Source organism: Callithrix jacchus, chromosome 8 (assembly GCF_049354715.1).
Source record: "Callithrix jacchus isolate 240 chromosome 8, calJac240_pri, whole genome shotgun sequence".
Classification (NCBI taxonomy): Eukaryota; Metazoa; Chordata; class Mammalia; order Primates; family Cebidae; genus Callithrix; species Callithrix jacchus.
The window spans coordinates 26,797,440-26,822,433 of record NC_133509.1 but is presented as its reverse complement, the minus strand read 5'-3'; the positions used below and the strand labels follow the sequence as shown (position 1 = coordinate 26,822,433).

General features: G+C 44.9%; 1 protein-coding gene across 11 annotated transcripts in view; it reads left to right on the top strand.

Moving 5' to 3' along the window:
- Nucleotides 1-22,068, top strand: part of LOC128928756 (NBPF family member NBPF3-like) — a 28,524-nt gene extending 6,456 nt beyond the window's left edge. For 2 of the 11 annotated variants that reach the window (XM_078335952.1, XM_078335951.1), the window contains exons 3-16: nucleotides 2,989-3,058; nucleotides 6,192-6,438; nucleotides 7,616-7,720; nucleotides 8,293-8,502; nucleotides 9,981-10,085; nucleotides 10,647-10,856; nucleotides 12,324-12,428; nucleotides 12,989-13,198; nucleotides 14,389-14,490; nucleotides 15,579-15,677; nucleotides 17,904-17,976; nucleotides 18,952-19,115; nucleotides 19,752-19,803; nucleotides 20,344-22,068. In XM_078335952.1, the coding sequence (XP_078192078.1) occupies nucleotides 3,017-3,058; nucleotides 6,192-6,438; nucleotides 7,616-7,720; nucleotides 8,293-8,502; nucleotides 9,981-10,085; nucleotides 10,647-10,856; nucleotides 12,324-12,428; nucleotides 12,989-13,198; nucleotides 14,389-14,490; nucleotides 15,579-15,677; nucleotides 17,904-17,976; nucleotides 18,952-19,115; nucleotides 19,752-19,803; nucleotides 20,344-20,587 (1,968 nt within the window). In that variant the 5' untranslated portion in view covers nucleotides 2,989-3,016 and the 3' untranslated portion in view covers nucleotides 20,588-22,068. Of the gene's footprint in view, nucleotides 1-664; nucleotides 1,758-1,964; nucleotides 3,059-5,972; nucleotides 6,130-6,191; nucleotides 6,439-7,615; nucleotides 7,721-8,292; nucleotides 8,503-9,980; nucleotides 10,086-10,646; nucleotides 10,857-12,323; nucleotides 12,429-12,988; nucleotides 13,199-14,388; nucleotides 14,491-15,578; nucleotides 15,678-17,903; nucleotides 17,977-18,951; nucleotides 19,116-19,751; nucleotides 19,804-20,343 lie in introns of those variants that run through there. The other 9 variants (XM_078335957.1, XM_078335958.1, XM_078335954.1 and 6 more) reach the window with 9 other exon arrangements.
- Nucleotides 22,069-24,994: the final 2,926 nt, after the last annotated feature.

Below are 24,994 nucleotides of genomic sequence, written 5' to 3'. Positions count from 1 at the left end.
GGCCACTGTGGAATTCTTGGTTCCTCAGGACCTTGTGGTGGATGCTGTCTTTCACTGAGCATTCACAGGGTGGCTGTTGGTGCCAGGCCCTGCTCTGGTCTAGGTGCACCATAATGAGTAAATACCAGGTTGCTATCCCATGGAACCCACCACTTCAGGCATCGAGAGGGGGAGAAAGAAAGTGATGTGGCCTGTTTGTGTCCTTCTCATATGGTCACCTTCCAGGTCCTGGGGGACTGGGAGCCAGTGCAAGGAGAGAAGCCCAGTGAGAAAGGCAAAGGGACAATGTCAGACCCAGGGGCTAAGACCCCCACCTGCACCCAGGTAGCTTCTGGAGTGGATGAGGAGCAGCAGGAAAGGTCGTGGCCTGGTGTTGAGGGGTTCACTGTTTCATCTCATTCCTGTGGGTGCCAGAACTTATCCAAAGGGAAGACTCACTGTCTCTAGCAACAGCAGGCCAGAGACAGAAAGCGTCCCAGGAAGGATTGTACGCCATGAACGCGGTGTATGGTTTTATAGTAGTGCCTTTCTCTCTCTCTCTCTCTCTCTCTCTCTCTCTCTCTCTCTCTCCTCTCTCTCTCTCTCTCTCTCTCTCTCTGTTTCTCTCTCTCTCTCTCCCTCCCCCCCCCAGATTCCGTGTTCCCATTAATGGAAAATATCAGTGGTGTAAGTTCCCCTGGATCTCCTCATCTTCATGTAAGTTTGTCTGTTCCCCCATCCCTCCATTGCTTCCTTCTTTTCCTTCCTTCCTGAGTTTTTTGATCAGGGTCCTGTGAGGCTAAAATCCAGGAATGGCCTGGGAATGCTTTTTCTCTAGAGCTCAGGCCATTTTGTGAGTTCACTACATGTATTGAAAGCGTTTGTATTCTTGTTTGTGGAGGACTGAGGGCCGTTTTTCTGTGCTGGCTGTCAGCCAGGAGACACTCTGACTTCAAATGCCACCTGCTTTTCTCCTTACCTGTCTTTTCCATCTTTCAACCAATCACAACTCATGGAGTCCTTCTCAGGCTCCTCCCTTCTCTGCCTCCAGGCTCTGTGTTTTTTTCCATCATTTTTGAACACATTTTATTTTTCTTCTTCCCCAACTCTTTTGGTTCTTCCCCTTTCCCCTCATGGCAGCATTCTGCACTTAATCTTTGTTGCGTCATCCCCAGAAGAATTGGTCAGATATTGCCTGTGTCACAGTTCTGAGCATCTTTAGGAGGGGCTGTCCTTGTGAGCCTGTGCTCCTCTTCACTGTCCTGACTTCTCACAGTCATGATTGCTTTCAGCTGATCTGGCTGGCTCAGGAGAAAAACCTAAGACTTTGGAGTCCCAGAACCCATCTCTTCCCTCTTTATCTCCAAGAAAGGAAGAAAATAACAGGGATCTTCTTGGAGAAATGGCCCATGTGAGGGCCTGGACTCTCCAGCAGTTAACAGCAGAGGAATCTTTCTGAGGAAGAATCAAGGAGCTGAGAGCCCAGGCCAAGAGAGCAGGGTTGTGTGAAACACTCTTTAATCCTATGTGCTCCCGGCCCCAATCTAGCAGCTAGTGAGTGACAGCTGACCGAGTATAAATGCCAGGACTATAGAACTGTGATAAAGGGTTTGTCCAAGGAAAGGGGCTTTTACTGTTTTTGTTTTCACAGAGGAAATTGGTATTTCTATTCTAAAGTTTTCTGAAAGTCAGCAGTGAGCTTCTAGAGGGTGAGTTACCTGCTCTGCACAGGGAGGCTGAGGCCAAGGCTTGTGTGTGGGATCTGCTGTCACCAAGAGGTGAGGGTGCCTGGGAGAGTCTTAGTCTTTCTGGGTTTCAGGTTCCTCATGGGTAAGGTAGGGGCTTATTGTACCTCTCTGAGGTCCCTTCCTGCTCTGTTTCTCTGAGTCTCCGAGGAATTGAGATGGTTTTCAGTGCTGCCTGGGACCGTCAGCTGAGACCTGACTGTGTGTGTCTCCTGTAGGAGCCTGAGCTGAGTCTACATCCTGAAATCCCAGAGCTGAGGAAAGAAAGAAAGTCAGCAAGTTTAGGGGATGAGAATAATCCACAAAGGATAAGCCATTGATAGATGAAAACCAAAGAAGGGGAGAATAAGGACAAACTGGGACAGAAGCCTCAGGGGAAATGGGCAATGCCTATGATCACTTAAATTCTCAGGAAGCAGCATGAGCTGAGCAGTGGGGACTGAGAAACTACTCCACAGGAATCTCCTGCCTGTGGCCAGGGAGAGCTATAGGGTAGATCAGAGCTGGTTTATAGTGAGGGGCAGCTTCAACTCCAGGAGGGGGAGGATGTGACCATGAGCCCCCCTCCCTCAGACCCAGGAGTCTCGACCTCAGGGCTGCCGTAGCAGTGGATGCTCTTCAGGTCACTGTGGGTTCGAGGGAATAACCGTGCTTAGAGAAGGGTTGGAGGCGTTCATTCTTACACCGAACAGCTCTGTCCTAGGTCAGGTGCCAGAGTAAGTGTCCCTCGCTTGTATGTGAAGCAGTGATACTTTACTATTCTTCTGCAGCTTCAGTTGAGGGAAGTTTCTCATAAATATTTATTGAGTATTTAATTTTCTTTATACTGTGCTGAGCACTTGGGATTCAGCTATTTAATGTCTCCAAAGAAAAGCCAGTGAGTGGAAGAACAGAAACATCATTTCAACAAGATACACTAGTTCTAACCAACTGAGGTGTTGTGGCAGCCCGGAGGCTGGGAAGGTATGTCAAAGGACATTGCTCCTAATGACAGGGGGAAGCATAAGAGAACATTTTCAGATTGGCAAGGCCTGGTGGCTAATACCTATAATCCCAGCACTTTGGGAGGCCGAGGCGGGTGGATCACAAGGTCTGAGGCCCTGCTACATGAAGAATAGAGCCCTAACAAGGGAAAGTATTTCTTCCCATCCTAGTACATCACTGCCAACTTCAGGGAAGTGGGAACACAACTGCCTGCCTTAGGGTATGGGTTACTTTTGTGCCTGGAGTGTGTCTGATATCCTGCTACCTGTACCCATTTCAGGGAGCCTTGGGAGGAGCCTGAATCACTGATGGAATTGGACTGTGCATGGAGATGGTTGAGCAAGATGAGGGTAAGTGCAGGGGCATGGCCAGGTCATACTGGGAGACAATGAGCAGCACTGATGAGGACAAAGATAAAGTCAACAGTTTGTGCTTCAGCATCAAAAACTCAAACCAAGCCAGGCGCGGTGGCTCACGCCTATAATCCCAGCACTTTGGTAGGCCAAGGCGGGTGCATCATGAGGTCAAGAGATCGAGACCATCCTGGTCAACAAGGTGAAACCCCATCTCTACTAAAAATACAAAAATTAGCTGGGCATGGTGGTGTGTGCCTGTAGTTTCAGCTACTCGGGAGGCTGAGGCAGGAGAATTTCTTGAAACCAGGAGGCGGAGTTTGAGGTGAGCCGAGACCATGCCATTGCACTCCAGTCTGGGTAACAACAGCGAAACTCTGTCTCAAAAAAAGAAAAAAAAAATCAAACCAAAAAGAAATTTGTTTTCATAAGTAATAAGTATTTTTCTATTTACATGAGAATTTAATCTCAAAATAAATCATAAAAATAGTAATTCCAGGGCATAAAACCTAAACCGTAGCTCATAGTTATTCTTTCTGAATGGAGCTATCAGTAAAATCTTCTTCATAAAACATACATTGTGGTTATAAAAAAGCAAAAGTTGACCAGGTGCAGTGGCTCATGCCAGCTGTCCAAGCACTTTGGGAGGCCGAGACGGGTGGATCACGATGTCAGGATATCAAGACCGTCTTGGCCAACATGCTGAAACCCTGTCTGCTAAAAACACAAAACTTAGGCACGGTGGCACGTGCCTGTAGTCCCAGCTACTTGGGAGACTGAGGCAGGAAAATCACTTGAACCCAGGATGCAGAGGTTGCAGTGAACTGAGATTGTACCACTGCATTTCAGCCTGGTGACAGAGCAAGACTGTCTCAAAAAAAAGGAAGGAAGAAAAGAAAATTCTTAGTGAAAATCATAGGTGTTCCGTAGAAGAGAGAATTAGATATAGTCAAGGGAAGACCAAGTCTCATACTTCTCTTGTATATTCCAAAGTTCCAGGGAAATTCCAGGTAACAGAGGTTATTTCTCATGCCATTAAAGCAAGGTTGCAGACACTAATGAATTCTGGGCCCAATACTCTAGGAGGGCACACCTCTGTCCTGGAAAATGCTACAGGAATGAATGCTTTTCCTGTGACTCATTCTGGTTATTCATCCAGGATCACAGAAACTAAACAATGGAAATATGGCCAAATTCATGATTTGCTAACCCTCTTCTCAGGTTTCTTACCTGACTCTTAGGATAACAGCATTACTTTGAAGCATATGATAAAGATATGCTGTCCAAATATGTGCACAGTTTTGAGCAAAATGCCTGATACAAATTGATCAACAAACAATTACTGGATGATGATATGAATATTTACTGAATGACATGGATCCTATGAATAACTGTGGAATAATTGTTGTGATTGCTTTTATTAGCAGTGCTCAAAACTCATCTCTGTGTGACCTTGCAAGTAAGCCACATAACTGTAAACCTACAGCTTCATCAGTTTTAAAATGAAGGAGTGTGACAGATTTTCATTCTGCCACAGAATGTCAGGCGTCCCAGACACCAGAACATACATTTACATAAAGCCTTTGATATATCTCCACGCAGTATCCCTACAGGTAGTTGGAGGATGGTGGGGGCTGCAGAGAGGCATGTTTTCCAATGGGATTGAGGCAGTCCTTCTTCCTCTACTTTTACATGAATGCTGGGTACTCCAGGGTCACACCCATTGCACCCTCAACTCAGGCAAGCCCAGCAGCCAAACATAGGAGACTTGGGCTACAGAACAGTCTCCCAAATCTCAGGCTCAGAAAACCGAGGTGGAGATGACGGCTGAGAAAGTGAGGGGGTGGTTCAGGGGATCACTCTTCCCTACTCGTTCCTCTCATCTCAAATTCACTTTTCGTTGCACAGCAACACTGAGGACCACCAACCACCCCTGACCATCACCTTGATCTTGCCATGTTTGGTTAGTGGGATGCACCCACACATCAGCGGTATTAGACCAACTCAGAAAAATATCTATCAAACAGTGTTTTCATAAGAACTGCTCATGGCCCTGTTATTTTCAATATATGGAAAAAACGAAAACAACAAAATCATACCAGGATTCCAAGACTTCCTAAATTAGATGGTCACACATGCTTTCAGGAGATACCTATAGAAATGGTTTCAATGATGTGACACCTTGAAAAGAGCTCTTCTGGGACTAGAATGACATCTATAAGTGACAAGTATGAGATGTAGTGTTCAGTCACATTAAAAAACAGAATTTAAGGCTGTTTTTTAGAAGAAGCTTTGGACATAGGGACGTCACACTGGTCTTAATTGTAATGAAAAGCCTCTTCTGCCACAAACATTAGTGTACTGGCAGCTGCCAGTAAGAAAAGTAAATCAGCATAACCATTGGATGCAGCAAGAAGAATATTGAGCCAGGAAAGAAAATATTTTTAAGAAATGAGTTACTCATTGACTTTCTAGTGGATACAGAAAAAACTGCAGAAGACTCAGAGGATATCATGGCAGCATAATAGGTTGATATCTTAAACTTGTGGAAAAGCCTTAAATTCTGTTTTAACATGTGAGAAGGACTCACATGTTTAACATGACTGACTTCATGACTAGCATTAAGGAAGTATCACGTGTTGGGAAACTGTTTCTGCCTTGATGTTTTTATACACATAAGAGATGAAAAGTGAGGCACATGCTTAGATGTATTGGGAATGAGATGGCACTGTGGCATTGTCACAATGGTACACAAATACTGAGTGACTTATAGAGTAATGGTCCCCATCTGTTATGACCTCAGGTGAGACCAGGAGGCCTGTGTTTTAGCAAACCCTGGGCAGTTGGAATGAAGGGCTCCTAGGATTCCATGACACGCCCAGCTTTTAATTCTGTTATTGCAACAGCAGACGGTTACCTGGGACACTGGCCGCTATCTCTCTCACTCTTGTCAGAGTCTGAGCTACAGGCAGCTCCTTCAGTTTTCAGCTCAAGCATTTTCAACCTTGCTTTTGCGGTTAAGGACCTTAGCTAAAGTGCTGTGAGGAAGGATCGAGTTTTTCTCAAGAGTAAGTTAAGAATTTGAGTTCCTGACATCCCCCAGTCCTGATGAAACCTATTTGATTTCCAGTTTTTAACCCATCATGTGTGTGGGTGTCTTCTCTCAGTCCCTGGCCCGACCTGTGGTGCCCCAAACGTCGGCATGATAGCATCTGGCAGGACGTGCTCCAGGAAGACCACAGAGGCAAACTTTCCAGATGCCATCGAGAATTCTTACTCCCAGCAGGAAGAGACCAAACCAAATATCGGAGCCAGCAAAAATAGACTTCTTCTGAGTCAGGTGGCTTACTTCCTGAACTACCAGCTGAAGACCTACAGTAAGTTCTATAGGTTGACCATCATGAAGGTGATGAAGGATGTCCTGTCTTGTCTCAAGAGACTAACCGTTCTCTTAATCAAAATTAATTTCATCCTTCCCATACTTGTGGAAACTAGCAATGGGTATTTTAACATTTACTTAAAGATGGAAGACAGTGGCAAAACTATTTAGCAACTTTTCCACATCTACAGTAAGGTGGGTGCAGGACTGGGGTTAAAATCCCAGCGATTGATTTCTGACACAGGCACAGAACCACCTGTTTTTCTCAGCAAAAGGCTAAATCATGTTTACAGGAATCCTCTCTGTACCATATAAGATGCTACATACAAGTAGCATCTAGTCTGTTGGTCTTAATGTCTGAGGCTACTGAACTTCCATTTGGTTCCGGTTTCTGCTGAGGCCCAGTAGGCAAAGCTGTATTCTGGGACATTGGGAGAAACACAGTGGTAGCGTACAGTACCCACTATGAGAGGCTTCAATGGGACCCTGCTCCTAATAGAACCTGTGGTATCTATAAGTGACACCATCAAGGGCAGGGAGTACCCTGGTACTGGTGCCTCAGCCTCCCAATCAGCTGTGATCTCTGATGGGCACCAGCACACCTGGAAAATTTTTGTATATTTAGTAGAGGCAGGGTTTCACCATTTTGGCCAGGCTGGTCTTGAACTCCTGAGGTCAAGTGATCTGCCTGCTTGAGCCTCCTAAAGTGCTGGGATTCCAGGCGTGAGCCACCATGCCTGCTCCACGGATTCTTTTTTCAGTAGAGATTGTTAGAATTCATCCCTTGGTCCACTATCCTATATAAATTTCTCTAACAATTCATTGGCAATGATATATGATCAGATAAATCAGTATTGCAACAACGCTTCTGGAACGTATTCAGGGCAATCTTTGAAGATGTTGGGGACAAAGGTTTAATTTTTTGCACTGACTTAGGTCAGATGATGTGACTTAAGATCTACCAGATGAGGGAGGTTTTTTCCCATGGATCTGAAAAGCAGGCTCATCTACTTCTAGGGTGACTTAACCTAGGGACCAGTAGAACATTCCTGTCAGAATATCACATTCTTACCCTGAGAATATTTTACGTTCTTGCGCTATGACCGAACACTGTTTTGGTCTTGTGTGAAGTGTGATTTGCATAATGTGACCTGCTCTTTTGAATTTGTTTACAGGAGATCGAAACAATCACGATGAAGAACAGAAAGGCAGAGACAGCAAAAATAAACTTCTTATGAGTCAAGTGGCCTACTACCTGGGCTGCCGGCTGAAGACGGAAGGTAAGTTCTCTAGGTTCACTGTCTCGAAAGTGATGAACAGTGTCCTGCCTTGTCTCTGAGAAACGATGCACTCTCTTCAGAGTTGATTTTACCCTACCCATACTTCTAGGAATATAGCAATGGGTATTTTAACATTTTGTTAAAATATGTTAACAAAATACTGGAGGACAGAGGCCAAAGTATTGAGCAAAATTTCCACATCTGCAGTAAGGCGGGTGTGGGACTAGTGTTAATAACCCAGCAATTGATTCCTGATACAGGCACAGAACCACCTGTATTTCTCAGCAAGAGGCTAAATCATGTTTAAAGAAATCCTTCTAATATAGACAATCCTGCAGAACTCGTAAGCAAGATAAAGGTAGAAGTGTTAATTTCCTGGTTTCAAGGTGACTGAGTAGCTATGACTAGTTGAATTTAAGGAGACCAAGAGTGGAAATGAGAAGAGTAAAAGTGGGGAAACAACATCTTCAAATCAATAGGCAGTGCTGTCAGTGACACCCCTCAGTTCCAATTAAACCAATTTGATGTCACCAGTTTCTAACTCATCGTGTGTTTGGGTTTCTTTTCCCCAGTCCCTGGCTATCTGTGTTCTGCCCCAAACGTCAGCATGGTGACATCTGGCAAGCCTCCTTCCAGAGAAAACACAGAGGTGAACATTGCAGAAGGCATTGAGAAATCCTGCTCCCGGCAGGAAGAAAACAAACCGACTTTCAGAGCCAGCAAAAATAGACTTTTTCTGAGTCAGGTGGCCTACTTCCTGAACTACCGGCTGAAGACCTACAGTAAGTTCTACAGGTTCACCACCACGAAATTGATGAATAATGTCCTGTCTTTTTTTGAGACCCTAACCACTTTCTTCATCAAAATTAGTTTCATCCTCTTCATACTTCCAGAAAATAGAAATGAGTTTTTACCATTTTGTTAAAGATGGAAGGCAGAGGCCAAAGTATTTAGCAACATTTCCATGTCTGCAATAAGGTGGGTGTGGGACTGGGATTAAAATCCCAGCTATTGGCCGGGCGTGATGGCTCACGTGTATAATCCCAGCACTTTGGGAGGCTGAGGCGGGTGGATCATGAGGTCAAGAGATCGAGACCATCCTGGTCAACAAGGTGAAACACCGTCTCTACTTAAAATACTTAGCCGGGTACAGTGGCGTGTGCCTGTAGTCCCAGCTACTCGGGAGGCTGAGGCAGGAGAATTGCTTGAACCCAGGAGACAGAGGTTTCGGTGAGCCGAGTTCGCACCATTGCACTCCAGCCTGGGTAATGAGAGCGAAACCCCGTCTTACAAAAAAAAAAAAAAATCTCAGCTATTGATTTCTGACACAGGCACAGAACCACCTGTTTTTCTCAGCAAAGGGTGAAATCATGTTTACAGGAATCCTCTATACTGTATAAGATTCTGCGGACCAGTAGCATCTAGTCTGTTGGTCTAAATGTCTGAGGCTAGTGAATTTCTACTTGGTTCTGGTTTCTGCTGAGCCCCAGTAGGCAAAGGTGTGTTCTGGGGCACCAGGGGAACACAGTGATACCACATGGTACCTCCTGTGAGGAGCTTGAAGGGGACCCTGCTCCTAATAGAACCTGTAGTATCTGTAAGTGGCACCATCAAGAACAGGGAGTACACTGGTATTGGTGCCTCAGCCTCCGAATTAGCTGGGATCCCTGGTGGGCACCAAAGCACCTGGCTAATTTTTGTATTTTTAGTAGAGGCGGTGTTTCACCCTGTTGGCCAGGCTGGTCTTCAACTCCTGAGGTCAAGTGATGTGACCATCTGGGCCTCCTAAAATGCTGGAATTCCAGGCAGGAGACACCGGGCTGCCTCCACAGATTATTTTTAAGTAAAGGTTGTTAGAATTCATCCCTTGGTCCTGTCTCCTATTATAAATTTCGCTAACCATTCATTGAGCATGATATGTGATGATATAAATCAGTATTGCAGCAATACTTTTGGAAATTGGTTAGGGCAATTTTTGAAGATTTTGGGGACAAAGTTTTAATTATTTTCACTGACTTAGGTCAGAGGATATGTGATTAAGATATACCAGATGAGGGAGATTTTGTCCCATGGATCTGAAAAGCAGGCTCATCTACTTTTCAGGTGATTTAACCTAGGGCCTGTTAGAACATTTTCATGAGAATATCACATTCTTACACTGCGAATATTTTACATCCTTGTGCTATGACTGAACACTGATTTGGTCTTGGGTGAATTGTGATTTGCTTAATGTGACCTGCTCTTCTGAATTTGTTTACAGGAGATCGAAAAGATCACAATGAAGAACAGAAATGCAGAGACAGCAAAAATAAACTTCTTATGAGTCAAGTGGCCTACTACCTGGGCTGCCGGCTGAAGACGGAAGGTAAGTTCTCTGGGTTCACTGTCTCGAAAGTGATGAACAGTGCCCTGTCTTGTCTATGAGAAATGATACATTCACCTCTTCAAAGTTAATTTCATCCTTCCCATACTTGTAGGAAAATAGCAAAGGGTATTTTAACATTTTGTTAAAGATGGAAGACAGAGGTCAAAGTATTTAGCAACTTTTCCACATCTGCAGTAAGGCGGGTTTGGGACTAGGGTCAATATCCCAGCTATTGCTTCCCGACACAGGGACAGAACCACCTGTTTTTCTCAGCAAGAGGGTAAGTCATGTTTACAGGAATCCTCTCTAGCATATAAGATCCTGCAAAACGTAGAAGCAAGATAAAGGTAGAAGTGTTCATGTCCTGGCTTTAAGGTGACTGAGTAGCTAAGACAAGTTGACTTTAAGGAGATCAAGAGTGGAGATGAGAAGAGTAAAAGCAGGGAAACAACATCTTCAAATCAATAGGCAGTGCTGTCAGTGCCATCCCTCAGTCCTGATTAAAGCAATTTGACGTCACCAATTTCTAACGCATCGTGTGTTTGGGTTTCTTCTCCCCAGTCCCTGGCTATCTGTGTTCTGCCCCAAACATCAGCACGGCGGCATCAGGCAAGCCTCCTTCCGGAGAAAACACAGAGGTGAACGTTGCAGAAAGCATTGAGATATCCTGTTCCTGGCAGGAAGAAAACAAACCGACTTTCAGAGCCAGCAAAATTAGACTTCTTCTGAGTCAGGTGGCCTACTTCCTGAACTACCAGCTGAAGACCTACAGTAAGTTCTGTAGGTTCACCCCACGAAATTGATGAATAATATCCTGTCTTGTTTTGAAAAACTAACCTCTTTGTCAAAATTAATTTTGTCCTTCTTATACTTGTAGAAAATAGAAATGGTTATTTTAGCATTTTGTTAAAGATGTAAGGCAGAGGCCAAAGTATCCAGCAACTTTTCCACGTCTACATGGGTGTTGGACTGGGGTTACAATCCCTGCTATTGATCTCTGACACAGGCACAGAACCATCTTTTTTTCAGCAAATGGCTAAATCATGTTTACAGGAATCCTCTCTGTACCATATAAGATCCTGCAGACAAGTAGCATCTAGTCTGTTGGTCTACGTGTCTGAGGCTACTGAACTTCGATTTGGTTCCAGTTTCTGCTGAGGCCCAGTAAGCAAAGCTGTGTTCTGGGAGCACTGGGGGAAACACAGTGATAGCACACAGTACCTCCTGTGAGGAACTCGAGGGGGACCCTGCTTCTAATAGAACCTGTGGTATCTGTAAGTGGCACCCACCATCAAGAGCAGGAAGTACCCTGCTACTGGTGCCTCAGCCTCTCCATTAGCTGGGATCCCTGGTGGGCACCAAAGCACCCAGCTTATTTTTGTACTTTTAATAGAGGCGGGGTTTCACCATGTTGGCCAGGCTGGTCTTGAAGTCTTGAGGTCAAGTGATCTGTCCTTCTGGGCCTCCTAAAAGGCTGGAATTCCAGTCATGAGACACTGGGCTGGCTCCACAGATTCTTTTTTAAGTAAAGGTTGTTAGAATTCATGCCTTGGTCCAGTGTCCTATATAAATTTCTCTAAGTATTCATTGACCATGATATATGCAGAGATAAATCGGTATTGCCGCAATGCTTCTGGAAAGCAGTTATTGCAATTTTTGAAGATTTTGGGGAAAAACAGTTTTAATTATTTGCACTGAGTTAGGTCAGAGGATATGTGATAAAGATCAACGAGATCAGGGAGATTTTGTTTCACGGATCTGAAAAGCAGGCTCATTTACTTCTGAGGTGACTTAATCTAGGGACCAGTAGAACATTCCTGTCAGAATATTACATTCTTACACTGAGAATATTTTACATCCTTGCACTATGACCGAACACTGATTTTTTTTTTCTCTGAGACGAAGTTTCGCTCCTTACCCAGGCTGGAGTGCAATGGCGTGATCTCGGCTCACCACAACCTCTGCCTCCTGGGTTCAGGCAATTCTCCTGCCTCAGCCTCCTGAGCTGGGATTACAGGCACGTGCCACCATGCCCAGCTAATGTTTTGTATTTTTAGTAGAGACGGGGTTTCACCATGTTGACCAAGATGGTCTCGATCTCTTGACCCCGTGATCCACCCGCCTCAGCCTCCCAAAGTGCTGGGATTACAGGTGTGAGCCACCACGCCCGGCACTGATTTGGTTTTGTGTGAAGTGTGATTTCCTTAATGTGACCTGCTCTTCTGAATTTGTTTACAGGAGATCGAAAAGATCACAATGAAGAACAGAAAGGCAGAGACAGCAAAAATAAACTTCTTATGAGTCAAGTGGCCTACTACCTGGGCTGCCAGCTGAAGACGGAAGGTAAGCTCTCTAGGTTCACTGTAACAGTGCTGAACAATGTTCTGTCTTCTTTCTGAGAAATGATACACTCTCTTCTTCAAAGTTAATTTCATCCTTTCCATACTTCTAGGAAAATAGCAATGGGTATTTTAACATTTTATTAAAGATGGAAGACAGAGGCCAAAGCATTTAGCAACTTTTCCACGTCTGCAGTAAGGCGGGTGTGGGACTAGGGTTAATATCCCAGCTATTGATTCCTGACACAGGCACAGAACACCTGTTTTTCTCAGCAAGAAGCCCAATCATGTTTACAGGAATTCTCTCTGTACCATTTAAGATCCTGCAGAACTCATAAGCAAGATAAAGGTAGAAGTGTTTAATGTCCTGTCTTCAAGGTGACTGAGTAGCTAAGACAAGTTGACTTTAAGGAGATCAAGAGTGGAGATGAGAAGAGTAAAAGCGGGGAAACAACATCTTCAAATCGATAGGCAGTGCTGTCAGTGACATCCCTCAGTCCCGATGAAACCAATTGGAAGTCACCAGTTTCTAACTCATTGTGTGTTTGGGTTTCTATTTCCCAGTCCCTGGCTTTCTGTGTTCTGCCCGAAACATCAGCAAGGTGGCATCTGGCAGGCCTCCTTCCAGAAGAAACACTGAGTTGAACATTCCGGAAGGCATTGCGAAATCCTGGTCCCAGCAGGAAGATAATAAACCGAATATCGGAGGCAGCGAAAATAGACTTCTTATGAGTCAGGTGGACTACTCCCTGAACTATCGGCTGAAGACATGCAGTAAGTTCTATAGGCTGACCACCACAAAAGTTATGATGTCCTGTCTTGTCTCGAGAAACTAACCGCTCTCTTCATCAAAATTAATTTCATCCTTCCATTCTTGTAGAAAATAGCAATGGGTATTTTTAACATTTAGTTAAAATGGAAGACAGACACCAAAATATTTAGCAACATTTCCACATCTGCAGTAAGGTGGGTGTGGGACTATGGGACTGTGGGACTGGGGTTACAATCACAGCTATTGATTCCTGACCCAGGCACAGAACCACCTGTTTTTCTTAGCAAGAGGCTAAATCCATATTTATAGGAATGCTCTCTGTACCGTGTAAGATTTTACAGACAAATAGCATCTAGTCTGCTGGTCTAAATGTCTGAGGCTACTGAACTTCCGTGCAGTTCCGGTTTCTGATAAAGGTCCAGTAGGCAAAGCTGTGTTCTGGGTACCCTGGGGGAAACACGGTGATACCAGACAGTACCCACTGTGAGGAGCTTAAAGGGGACCCTGCTTCTAATAGAACCTATGCTATCTGTAAGTGGCACCATCAAGAGCAGGGAGTACTGAGGTATTGGTGCCTCAGCCAGCCAATTAGCTGGGCTCCCCAGTGGGCACCACCACATCTTGCTAATTTTTGTGTTTTATGTAGAGGCAAGGTTTCACCATGTTGGCCCAGCTGGTCTTGAACTCTTGAGGTCAGGTGATCTGCATGCCTGGGCCTCCTAAGTTGCTTGGATTCCAAGTATGAGCTACAATGCTGGCTCCACAGATTCTTTTTCAGTAAAGGTTGTTAAATTTATCCGTCAGTCTGGTCTCCTATATAAATTTCTCTAACCATTCATTGGCCATGATATATGATGAGATAATTAGTATTGCAGCAACCCTTCTGGAAAGCAGTTAGGGCAATTTTTGAAGGTTTGGGGAGGAAAAGTTTTAATTGTTCACACTGACTTAGGTCAGAGGACACATGATTCATATCTACCAGATGAAAGAGGTTTTGTCCCATGGGTCTGGAAAGCAGGCACACCTACTCCTCAGGTGACTTAATCTAGGGCCCGATAGAACATTCCAGTCAGAATATCACATTTATAAACTAAGAATATTTTATGTCCTTGTGCTGTGACTGGACACTGATTTGGTCTAGTGTGAAGTGTGATGTGTTCCATGTGAGCTGCTCTTCTGAATTTGTTTACAGAAGATCGACAAGATCATGAAATACAGAAATACAGAGAAAGCAAAAATAAAGTTCTTATGAGGCAAGCGGCCTACTATATACGCTGCCGGCTGAAGATTGAAGGTAAGTAAGTTCTATAGGTTCATCATCATCATGAAAGTGCTGAACGATCTTCTGTCATGTCTCTGAGAAACTGAACGCTCTCTTCATCAGAATTTATTGAATTTTCCCCATACTTATAGGCAAATATAAATGGGTACCTTAGCATTTTATTAAAAATGGATCTGTCGGTCCAGTCTCTTCTGTAAATTTCTCTAACCATTAGCTGACCATCACATATGATGAGATAAATCAGTATTGCTGCAATGTTGTCCTGCAGTCAAGTGGCCTCTAGTCTGTTGTTCTGAATGTCTGAGGCTGCTGAACTTCCATTCGGTTCCGGTTTCTGCTGAGGCCCAGTAGGCAAAGCAGTGTTTTGGGGACACTGGGGTAAACACGGTGATAACACACAGTACCCGCTGTGGGGAACTAAAAGAGGACTCTGCTTTTTACACAACCTGTGGTATCGGTAAGTGGCACCATCAAGAGCAGGGAGTACCCTTGTATTCGTGACTCAGCCTGTTAGTTAGCTGGGATCCCCGGTGGACACCATCACACGGCTAGTTTTTGTATTTTTAGTAGAGGTGGGTTTTCACCATGTTGGCCAGGCTGGTCTTGACTTCCTGAGGTCGTGATCTCCCTTCCTGGGCCCCCTAAATTTTTCCAATTCCAGGCATGAGTCACTGTGCTGGCTCCACAGATTCTTTTCTATGTAAAGCTTGTTAGAATTCATCCGTCAGTCCATTCTCTATAAATTTCTCTAACCATCATATATGACGAGATAAATCAGTATTACTGCAATGCTTCTGGAAAGTAGTTAGGGCAATTTTTGAAGATTTTAGGGACAGTTTTAATTGTTTGTGCTTACTTAGGTGAGAGGATAAGTGATTAAGATCTAGCAGATAAGGGAGATTTTGTTCCATGGATCTGAAAAGCAGGCTCATTGACTTCTAGGGTGACCTAATCTAGGGACCAGTAGAACATTCCCTTCAGAATATCACATTCTGAAACGGAGAATATTTTTCGTCCTTGTTCTATGACTAGACACTGATTTGGTCTTGTGTGAAGTGCGATTTGCTTAATGTGACCTGCTCTTCTGAATTTGTTTACAGAAGATCGGAGACGTCACGGGGAGGAACAGAAATACAGAGACAGCAAAAATAAACTTCTTATGAGTCAAGACTACCCGGGCTGCAGGCTGAAGACGGAGAGTAAGTTTCATAGGTTCACCGTCACCAAAGTGCTGAACAATGTTCTGTGTTTCTTGTGAGAAACTAAAGGCTCTCTTCATCAGAATTAATTTCATTTTTACCATACATCTAGGAAAATATAAATGGTATTTTAACATTTTGTTAAAGGGGGACGAGAGAGGCCAAAGTATGTAGCAAATTTTCCACATCTGCAGTAAGGCGGGTGTGGGACTGAGGGTAAAGTCTCAGCTGTTGATTTCTGACACAGGCACAGAACCACCCATTTTTCTCAGGAAGAGGCTAAATCATGTTCACAGGAATCCTCTCTGTACCACCTAAGATCCCGCAGACAAGTAGCATCTAGTCTGTTGTTCTAAATGTCTGAGGCTGCTGAACTTCATTCGGTTCCAGTTTCTGCTGAGGCTCAGTAGGGAAAGCTCTGTTCTGGGGGACATGCGATGGTAGCACACTATTCCCGCTACAGGGAGCTTAAAGAGGACTGCTCCTTACATACCCTGTGGTATCTGTAAGTGGCATCATCAAGAGCAGAGATTACTCTGGTCAGAGGAACGTCCTGCTGTCTCTGCAGAGGCTCTCATTGGTAAAGAGGAAGAACGACGGCACCCACAACTTTGTGAAGGCAGCAGTGCATAGAGGAGGGACCCTGGGCCGGTCTCCTGAGCTCCATCCAAGTTGCTTCCTTTGTTACTCAGTTTTGTCATCTGTTCGTAGGATACTATAATAATGCCTACCTCTGTCAATTGCTGCACTGAATTAGATGGCCTATTTATTGTAACTCTCCCGGGACAGTTGTTGGCACAGAGTAAACACTGTCTATTAGTTTCTTTTTTTTTTTTTGAGATGGAGTTTCGCTGTTGTGTCCCAGACTGGAGTGCAATGGCATGATCTCGGCTCACCACAACCTCCGCCTTCTGGGTTCAAGCAATTCTCCTGCCTCAGCCTCTCGAGTAGCTGGGACTACAGGTGCGCACCACCATGCCCAGCTAATTTTTGTATTTTTAGTAGAGACGGGGTTTCACGTTGTTGACCAGCATGGTCTCGATCTCTTGACTTTGTGATCCACCCGCCTCAGCCTCCCACAGTGCTGGGATTATAGGTGTGAGCCACCACGCCCGGCCAATGCTGTCTGTTAGTTCTTCATTCTACTGTGTCTAGCATAAGGGAAACTATTAGTCTGTGCATATTTATTTTATGGCCTTATGAGAGGCTGCAGACCTCCATAATTCCACAATGATGGTTTTATCAGTGGTGTTTTCTTCCACGAAACATGTGGCCATGACATGACTAGGACTTCCTGAAAGAGAACACAGATGGGAAACCCATGGAGTTGGAGGTCACTGTATTGCAAATGTCCCTCCTTCCATGATGGATTGTGGTCTTTGGAACAGGAGGCAGCATCTGTCTAGTTGTGAAGGACAGGAAGGAAGCTGTGGCAGGAGGGCAGTTGTTGGAGTGGAAAGAGCTCTGGACTAAGAATTAAGGTCCCAGGCTGTATCTTCAGCAGTGTTCTTAGGAACTGTCAGGGAGCAATTGATTTCTTCTTTCTGACTTTCTCTGTCTCCATCTGCAAAGGCAGGTAAATTTCTCTTTCTCCATCTGCAAAGGCAGACATCTTGCAGTGTCCGAAGCATTCAAATGTGTGAGCACTTATGACCGCTTATCACAATGAGATAAAGCCCCTCTCTGTGTGCTGTTGGAGAAAGCACTTGATGTGTGGGCATTTGGTGGTAGGAAGTGGTTCAGTTTGGAGCATTCCCCATGGAGAGAATGTCCCTGAATAACATAGCAGAAGCCACTTGGCGGGCCTGTGAAGTCACCTGATGAGGATTGTGGGACAAGTTTGTTTATCCTCTCCTAAGAGAAAGAAATAGGTTGTAAATATGAGCTGTGATGGGACGCCAAGCCTGTCCCTGGGAATCAGATCTGTCGGGATTGCGGGGAGAGCTGCCAAAGTCCAGAGAGAGGCTGCACAAGCCTCCAGTGATGTGGGAGCAGAAGGCCTTTTCAACATTTGGTCTCATCTTGACGGTGAGCCTCCTGATCCGAAATGCATTGCCTGGTGGATCAGGAAAGAATGCCAGGGCATTTTGTTAGAGAAAAAACATGAGAGCTTTCAGTAGAACAGGGACCCATACACAGATGTTCATGTCCCTGCGCACATTGGGCTGACTGTCCCTGCAGAGTGTGAAATGGGAAATATCTGAACAAACACATCTGTACTTACAGAAAACGACAAAGATGAGGATGAAGATGTTCATGTCACGGAGGCTGAGAACATCCAGGAATCAAGTGCCCCCAGGTAACACTGAAGAAGCCGGAGCAAGTAATGGGTGGTAAAGTATGGAAAAGGTCTAGAAGCACACCCTCTCTGGCGTCTCCCATGGGCCAAAAGCCTCCATTCCCTTGGCCACAATATGTTCAATTCAACCCAACTTAGACACAGGGTGTGGCAGCTGTTGTGGTTCTTTGTATGTGCTGAGTGCCATGACTGAATTATACAGGGATAACTGAGTCTTTTTTCTTCTCGGCTCCTTTCTGCCCAGTGTAAGGAATACCAGCTGCTGTCTTTCTCTCCGGTTCCCATGGCAGCCATGCTGTGTTGCAGAGAGGACAATGTTGTGGGTAATTTGTGGCACATGTATAGATTTTAATTTCTGACTCCTCCCAAGATGGGAACCTGCAGTCAGATGAGCCAGGTGAACTCAGCAAACAGGGATTTCCTGGTTTCACCTGTTCTTCCCACTGTGTTTAAACCCAGGGAGAGACACATATCTGCTTTCTGCCCATTTGTTGTGAGTGTGTTTGCTAGGATTTGTGAAGAGAAGAAATTCACAACATAGATATATTATATGAAAATACTGGAAAAAGGAGGCCCTTAATACACCAGATCTGGGTGTCTGAAGTGCCTCAAGAGCTCTGTCCACTTGAATGCCTCATGTAAAATTCAACACAACTTATGCGAGGTTGTTGAAGCCCCGTGATAGTTCTCGTGCTGCAAGTCGTGATGAGAGTTTACAGGGAGAGTCTGTGTGGCCTGCAGTGGCTCATCTGTGGCACATGCACTGAGCACATGCTGCTCATTTGTGCTCTGTCCCCAGGGTAGTCACCCTCCACCCTGCATTTAGAAGCGATAGTTTTTTTTCTCTTGAAGGAAAAATGCCTTTGCTTTCTGTGACCACTCCATTCTGACTTCCATCAGATCAGCTGGGAGACTTTGTTGTCTAATCCGTGTTGGTTTAATCTTCTGTCATCCCTGTCCTGCCTGGCCCATCAGGAATCTGCAGGAGTATGTGGAGGAGGAAGCCCCCGAGGAGTCCTGGGATGAAGATGATTCAACTCTCTCAATTCCTCCTGGCACATTTGCCTTCAATGAGCCTTACAGGACCAACTTGCACTCATTAGAGGAACAGCAGGTCAACTTGGCTCATGACATAGACAGTGAGTACTCTTGTGAAAGTGGTAAAGCTGCACTTTGTGTCCCAGATAGACCCCATAGTCTTTGTGCATTGCTCCCCTGGCCGCGCTGAGAGTTGTCATCACTGTGGGCTGAGCCTATCCATCAGTGCAGATTTCAGTCACTCCGAATTCCAGTCTGAAGCACGGGCATGGGGTGGGTCAGTGAGCTTTGCTCTCTAGTCTCAGTCCATGCCCATGGCACCCTGGACCAACTTTCAGGACGTTGAAACCCAAGGCGGCTGTCGCAAACTCACACCAAGCTATGCAGCACATGCCCACGAGTTGTTTGTCAATCTGAATTAAATGTCTCTTGCCAGCTACCAAGTTCCTCATGAGTTTTGTTCCCCAAGCATGTCTGTGAGGTTCTTTCCTGTTTGTACAAACTTGGGATAAAGAGATAATGGTCTACCAGAATAGGGACGTTTCACCATTGGTTCTGAGACACAAACCAAGGAATCTCTATCATGATTGGCCTTGAGACCTCCTGAAGTCTCTCTCTCACGTTATCCTGTTCTCAAGCTGAGGAGTCTGAGGTCCCTGTGCAGGGATTAGACAGTGGACTGTTATGGGTGTAGGGCAATGGCTAACTTTGTCTGTTCCTATCTGAATTTATTGCAGAGATTAAAACAGACCAAGAAGAGGAAGAAGACCAAGGCCCACTGTGCCCCAGGTAACTTTGAGCAACTGTGAACAGCTAATTTTGTGTTGATACCTGGAGACGCCAGGTCCAGGGAAAACAGAGTGGGCTGACAATATCGATACCATCTTTTCAATGAAGCCTGAAGTATTCCTCCAAACGTTGCTGTTGGTTTTCATTGCAGTAGATACTTAGGTTTCCATTTCTTCCTCCCCTTACCATTTACTAACTGCTGTAGGTTGACCATACTTGTTTTTATGATCAGTGTACGCTGTGTGTCCTGAGGGTACTGACTCAGAGTGTCCTTTTACTCCCTCATCAGTGTGTCACCTGGACTGTTCACTGAGCTTACTCTCTCTCTCTCTCTCTCTGTCTCTCTCTCTGTCTGTCTCTTTCCTTCTTTTCTCCCCTACTCTTGTCCATCCCAGCATAAGGCAATAGTTCGTTACGTCATTAGTGGATCTATGTTTTTTCTTTATCAACCACTTTCTTGTGCTACCCATGAAATTGAGTTGGGGCTCTGCGGTGTCTTATTTTCCCTGACTTATTCTTCGGTTTTTCCTCCTTTTTTAGGCTCAGCATGGAGCTGGTGGAAGCAGAAGAGCCTGAAGTCTTCTGGTACTCACTGGATATATTGTATTCAACATATACAGCTTATCTTGAGTTTTATTACACATGCCAGGCTTACACATATGCCATTTTTTTATATGCAGAAGAGCATGTTCGCTTGACTTTGGACATGGACAGTGGGTTTCTTACTATGACAGTGATAGGACTCCACCTGGTCTCCCGGATAGGTGTCATATTCCCACACTAAGACAACGTGTCACACGGGACTCTGCCGGTGCAGAGTATGAACCACGCCATGTTCTTGCTGAAAACGCTTAGCCCGAGTTTCATAGCCTGAGGTAATGTCCAGACAACTTCCAATGTAGAACAAGTGAGCAGCACAACTGACCTGTCTCCTTCAGACAGCCCATGTCACCACAAATCACAGAACTGAAAGTAGAAGAGATGTTTTGGGTTGAAAAAGAGTAAAAAGATAATGTAGCTACCTTTCTTTAGTTCTTTTGAACCCAAAGTGTCTTTTCACCTTGTTGTTGTTGTCGTTGATGGTGGTGACATGGGCTTTTTTGTAGAGGACAGGTCAGCTGTCCGGCTCAATGGTCTGTACTCTGAAGTTGTCTGAAAATGTCCTCATGCTTAAATTCAGCCTAAGTGTTTTTCCGGGAACACTGCAGTGTCAATGCTACCTCACCCATCTGCAGGTAGAGAAGGTCCCGTGTGTCTACCACCATGATTGTGATACCAGGACTTTTCCACCATTTGTCTATCACCATGATCGTGATGCCAGATCTGTACCTTTCAGAGACACCTTATTTATATGGATATATATATTTATTCAGAGACACCTTATTTATACGGATATATATATTCAGCGACACCTTATTTATACGGAGATATATATATATATATATATTTATACGGAAGTAACTGGAAAAATGGTTTTCAAAAGTATTAATATCCTGTATTCAAATGATCATCCCTCAACATTTTATTATTCATTAATCATCCCTTGCTGTGTCAATTATTGTATTTACATCTCTACACTGGAAATTTTCTATTTTTGCAGTATATTCGCTTTTGTTGGTTTCTGTTGTTGAACCAAAAAAATTCCCTGCCTGCATTTCAATTTTTGCCAAAGTTAATTTTAATCTATACAATGAAAACTTTTTTCCTCAAGATAAGACTGTCAGCACCTAAGGCCATAGCAAAACAGAGCCTTTGCTAATTTTTAAGCCTTTGTTAATTTCTGACTGAGGAGAGAGGTAGTTTATTTAATTAGCTGCTAATATCTATTTAAGTGAACAGCCAGAGAAATATCTATCAGACTAAGGATGTACAAAGCCCAGGCCATTCTCTTTGAGTCTTTTAAACTATTTCAGAAGAGAAGGGAATAGGCAGATTCCACATATGTGGACAGGAAGGAGAATACACTAAAAGACACAACCGTTTTTCAGAACAGAATAGAAAATCCATTAAAATGCATGAAATATTTTCTCATGAAATGTAATCTCTCTAAACTTAGCCATTATATGAAAGTCAATTCTTAATATGCCACACTACATTGACTGTTGACATTCATAAGAATTCATTTCCATGTTTGTTATTTGAAAAAGCAAAAGGACTGTAATCCTTTGTTTTCTTTGCCATGATCATTTTAAGATTGAGGATTTTTTTCCAAAATAAAATTAAAGATTTTAAAGATTGAAAATTGACATTAAAATTTATTTTCTTAAAGCAATGATGTGTAACTCAGGCTGTCTTATTCCTGTTTGTAATATAAGTGTCAAGTGCTCATTTAAACATTTTTTAAATGTTTCAAATTACTGGGAACAAGCCACGTTCCAGGGTGGTTTGTTTCTTTTGTTTTTGTTTTTTTGTTTTGTTTCCTTTTTTCTTTATTTTACTTTAAGTTCTGGGTTACATGTACAGATCTTGCAGGATTGTTACACAGGTATAAGCATGCCATCTTGGTTTGCTGCCTCCCCCCAGCCCCGCGTCATCCTACATTAGGTATTTCTCCTAATGCTATTCGTCCCCAATCTCCCCACCCCCTGCTATCTCTCCTCTAGCTCCCCCACCGCCTGACAGGCCCCAGTGTGTGATGTTTTCCTCTCTGTGTCCGTGTGTTCTCATTATTCAACACCCACTTATGAGTGAGAACCTGTGGTGTTTGCTTTTCTGTTCCTATGTCAGTGTGCTGAGAATAATGGTTTCCAGTTTCATCCATGTCCCTTTAAAGGACATGAACTCATCGTTTTTTGATGGCTGCATAGTATTCCATGGTGTATATGTGCCACATTTTCTTTATCCAGTCTATCACTGATGGGCATTTGGGCTGGTACCAAGTCTTTGCTGTTGTGAATAGTGCTGCATAAACATACATGTGCATGTGTCTTTATAATAGATTGATTTACAATTTTTCAGGTATATACCCACTAATGGGATTGCTGGGTCAAATGTTATTTCTATTTCTATCAGATCTTTATTTCTTTATTTTTTTTGAGATGGAGTCTTGCTCTGTCAACCAGGCTGGAGTGCAGTGGCACTATCTCGGCTCACTGCAACCTCCTCCTCCCGGGTTCAAGCAATCCTCCTGTTTCAGCCTCTGGAGTAGCTGGCATTACAGGCACCTGCCACCATGCCTGGCTAATTTTTGTATTTTTAGTAGAGACAAGGTTTTACCATGTTGGCTAGGCTGCTCTCAAACTCCTGACTTCAGGTGATCCACCCGCCTTGGCTGCCCAAAGTGCTAGGATTACAGGCATGAGTCAAAGTGCCCAGCCTGGATGAACTCTTTAGAGATGAAGAACTGAGACTGGGTGTGGTGGGGTGTAATCCCAGCACTTTGGAAGGCCGAGGTGGGTGGATCACTTGAGGTCAGGAGTTCAAGACCAGCCTGGCCAAAGTGCAAAAACTCCACATCTCTACTAAAAATACAAAAATTAGCCAGGTGTGGCGGCAGGCACCTGTAATCCCAGCTACTTGGGAGGCTAAGGCACGAGAAGCTCTTGAACCCAGGAGGCGGAGGTTGCAGTGAGCAGAGATCGCACCATTGCACTCCAGCCTGGGTGACAAGAGTGAGACTCCACCTCAAAAAATAAAGAGTATTCCATTGGTATTATTGTCCCAATATCCTAAAAATAATCATAGTATGTGGCTTTGAAGAAAATAATGCATTTGAGAAGTAAAATCATTAGGTGCAGTGACTCACACTTGCAATCCCAGCACTTTGGGAGGCCGAGCTTGAGGATCACTTGAGCTCGGGAATTTGGGACCAGCCTGGGCAACACAGCAAGACCCCACTTCTGGAAAAAAAAAAAAAGTAAAAACTGGAGTCTATGCTAAAATCCTGGAGGGAAAAAGTACCTCACTTGAGCTCTGTGTCCATGCCTCTCCTCAAACCCAAAGCAAACTCCTCAAGAAAGCTCCATCAGAGAGAAGGCCCAGTTCATTTCTCAGACGCAGGAAGGCACAGCACACTCAGGAGAGCTAGGGAACCCCAGTCTGAAGCTGGAGACAGTCCTGTCCTGAGATCCCGAGACTCAGCAGACCTGACCTGCCCTGGACATCACATATTGAGAGAGAAGACAAAGCCCTGCCTGAGGGCTGCAGTCTGAGGAGAAAATTCCCTGCTCTGAGAGATGCATCTGAGGAGGGAGATGCAGCCCAGCCCTCGGAGTCTCAGCAAAACTCACCTGTTCTGAGTTCCCTTGTCTGAAAGCAGAAACACAGCTTTGTCCTGGGAGGGACCACAGACATGGCGCTGCCCCAAGGGGCCAATCTGAGCAGGGAGGTGGAGTCCTCTGAGATCCCTCAACTGAAAGGAATATGGCTCTGTCATGGGCAGCCCAGCCCTGAGAATCTCAGGAAAAGAAGTTGGCCCTGTCTGAGAGAGAAACACGGCTGGCCCTGGAAGCTCCTATCTGAGGGGACATGGCCCTATTCTTTAGAGCCTCTAGACTGCCGGCAGGCCCATGATGCACCCTGGTGTCACATACAAAGACTCCCAGCAGGCCAGGCTCCAGGGCTCACACCCGTAATCTCAGCACTTTGGGAGGCCAGGGTGGGCTGATCACCTGAGGTCAGGAGTTCAAGACCAGCCTGGCCAACATGGCGAAACCCTGTCTCTAGTAAAAAACAAAACAGCCAGGCATGGTGGTGGGTGCCTGCAATCCCAGCTATTCCGGAGGCTGAGGCAGGAGATTCACTTGAAACAGGGAGGCAGAGTTTGCAGTGAGCCGAGACCACAAGCAGGCATTGCCATACTTTGCCCCTCTAAGCTGCAGCAGGGCCCAGGTCCCTGAGGAAATTTCAGGACAGATCTGAGGTGGCTCCATGGTCACCAGATGATCACTGCCCCATCTGACTCACCGTGGTCTGGAGACGGTCTGAGCTGCTCACGCACACCTGGCCAATCTTTAACTGGTTGGCCTGGAGTTTCCCACTCGCCAGAGCCAAGGTAAAAGGAATTAGAGACTTTGCCCCACTGCTTGTCATTCCTGCCCCCTACAGCAGGCAGGAGGCACATGGGGTCAGCCTTTTCTGTCCCTTCCCAGGAGGCCATGGACACACGTCATCTCAGGCTGTTCTCTTAACAACCACAGGAGATGGACACTGATATACCCACTTTAGAGATGAGAAGCCTGAGGCTCAGGAA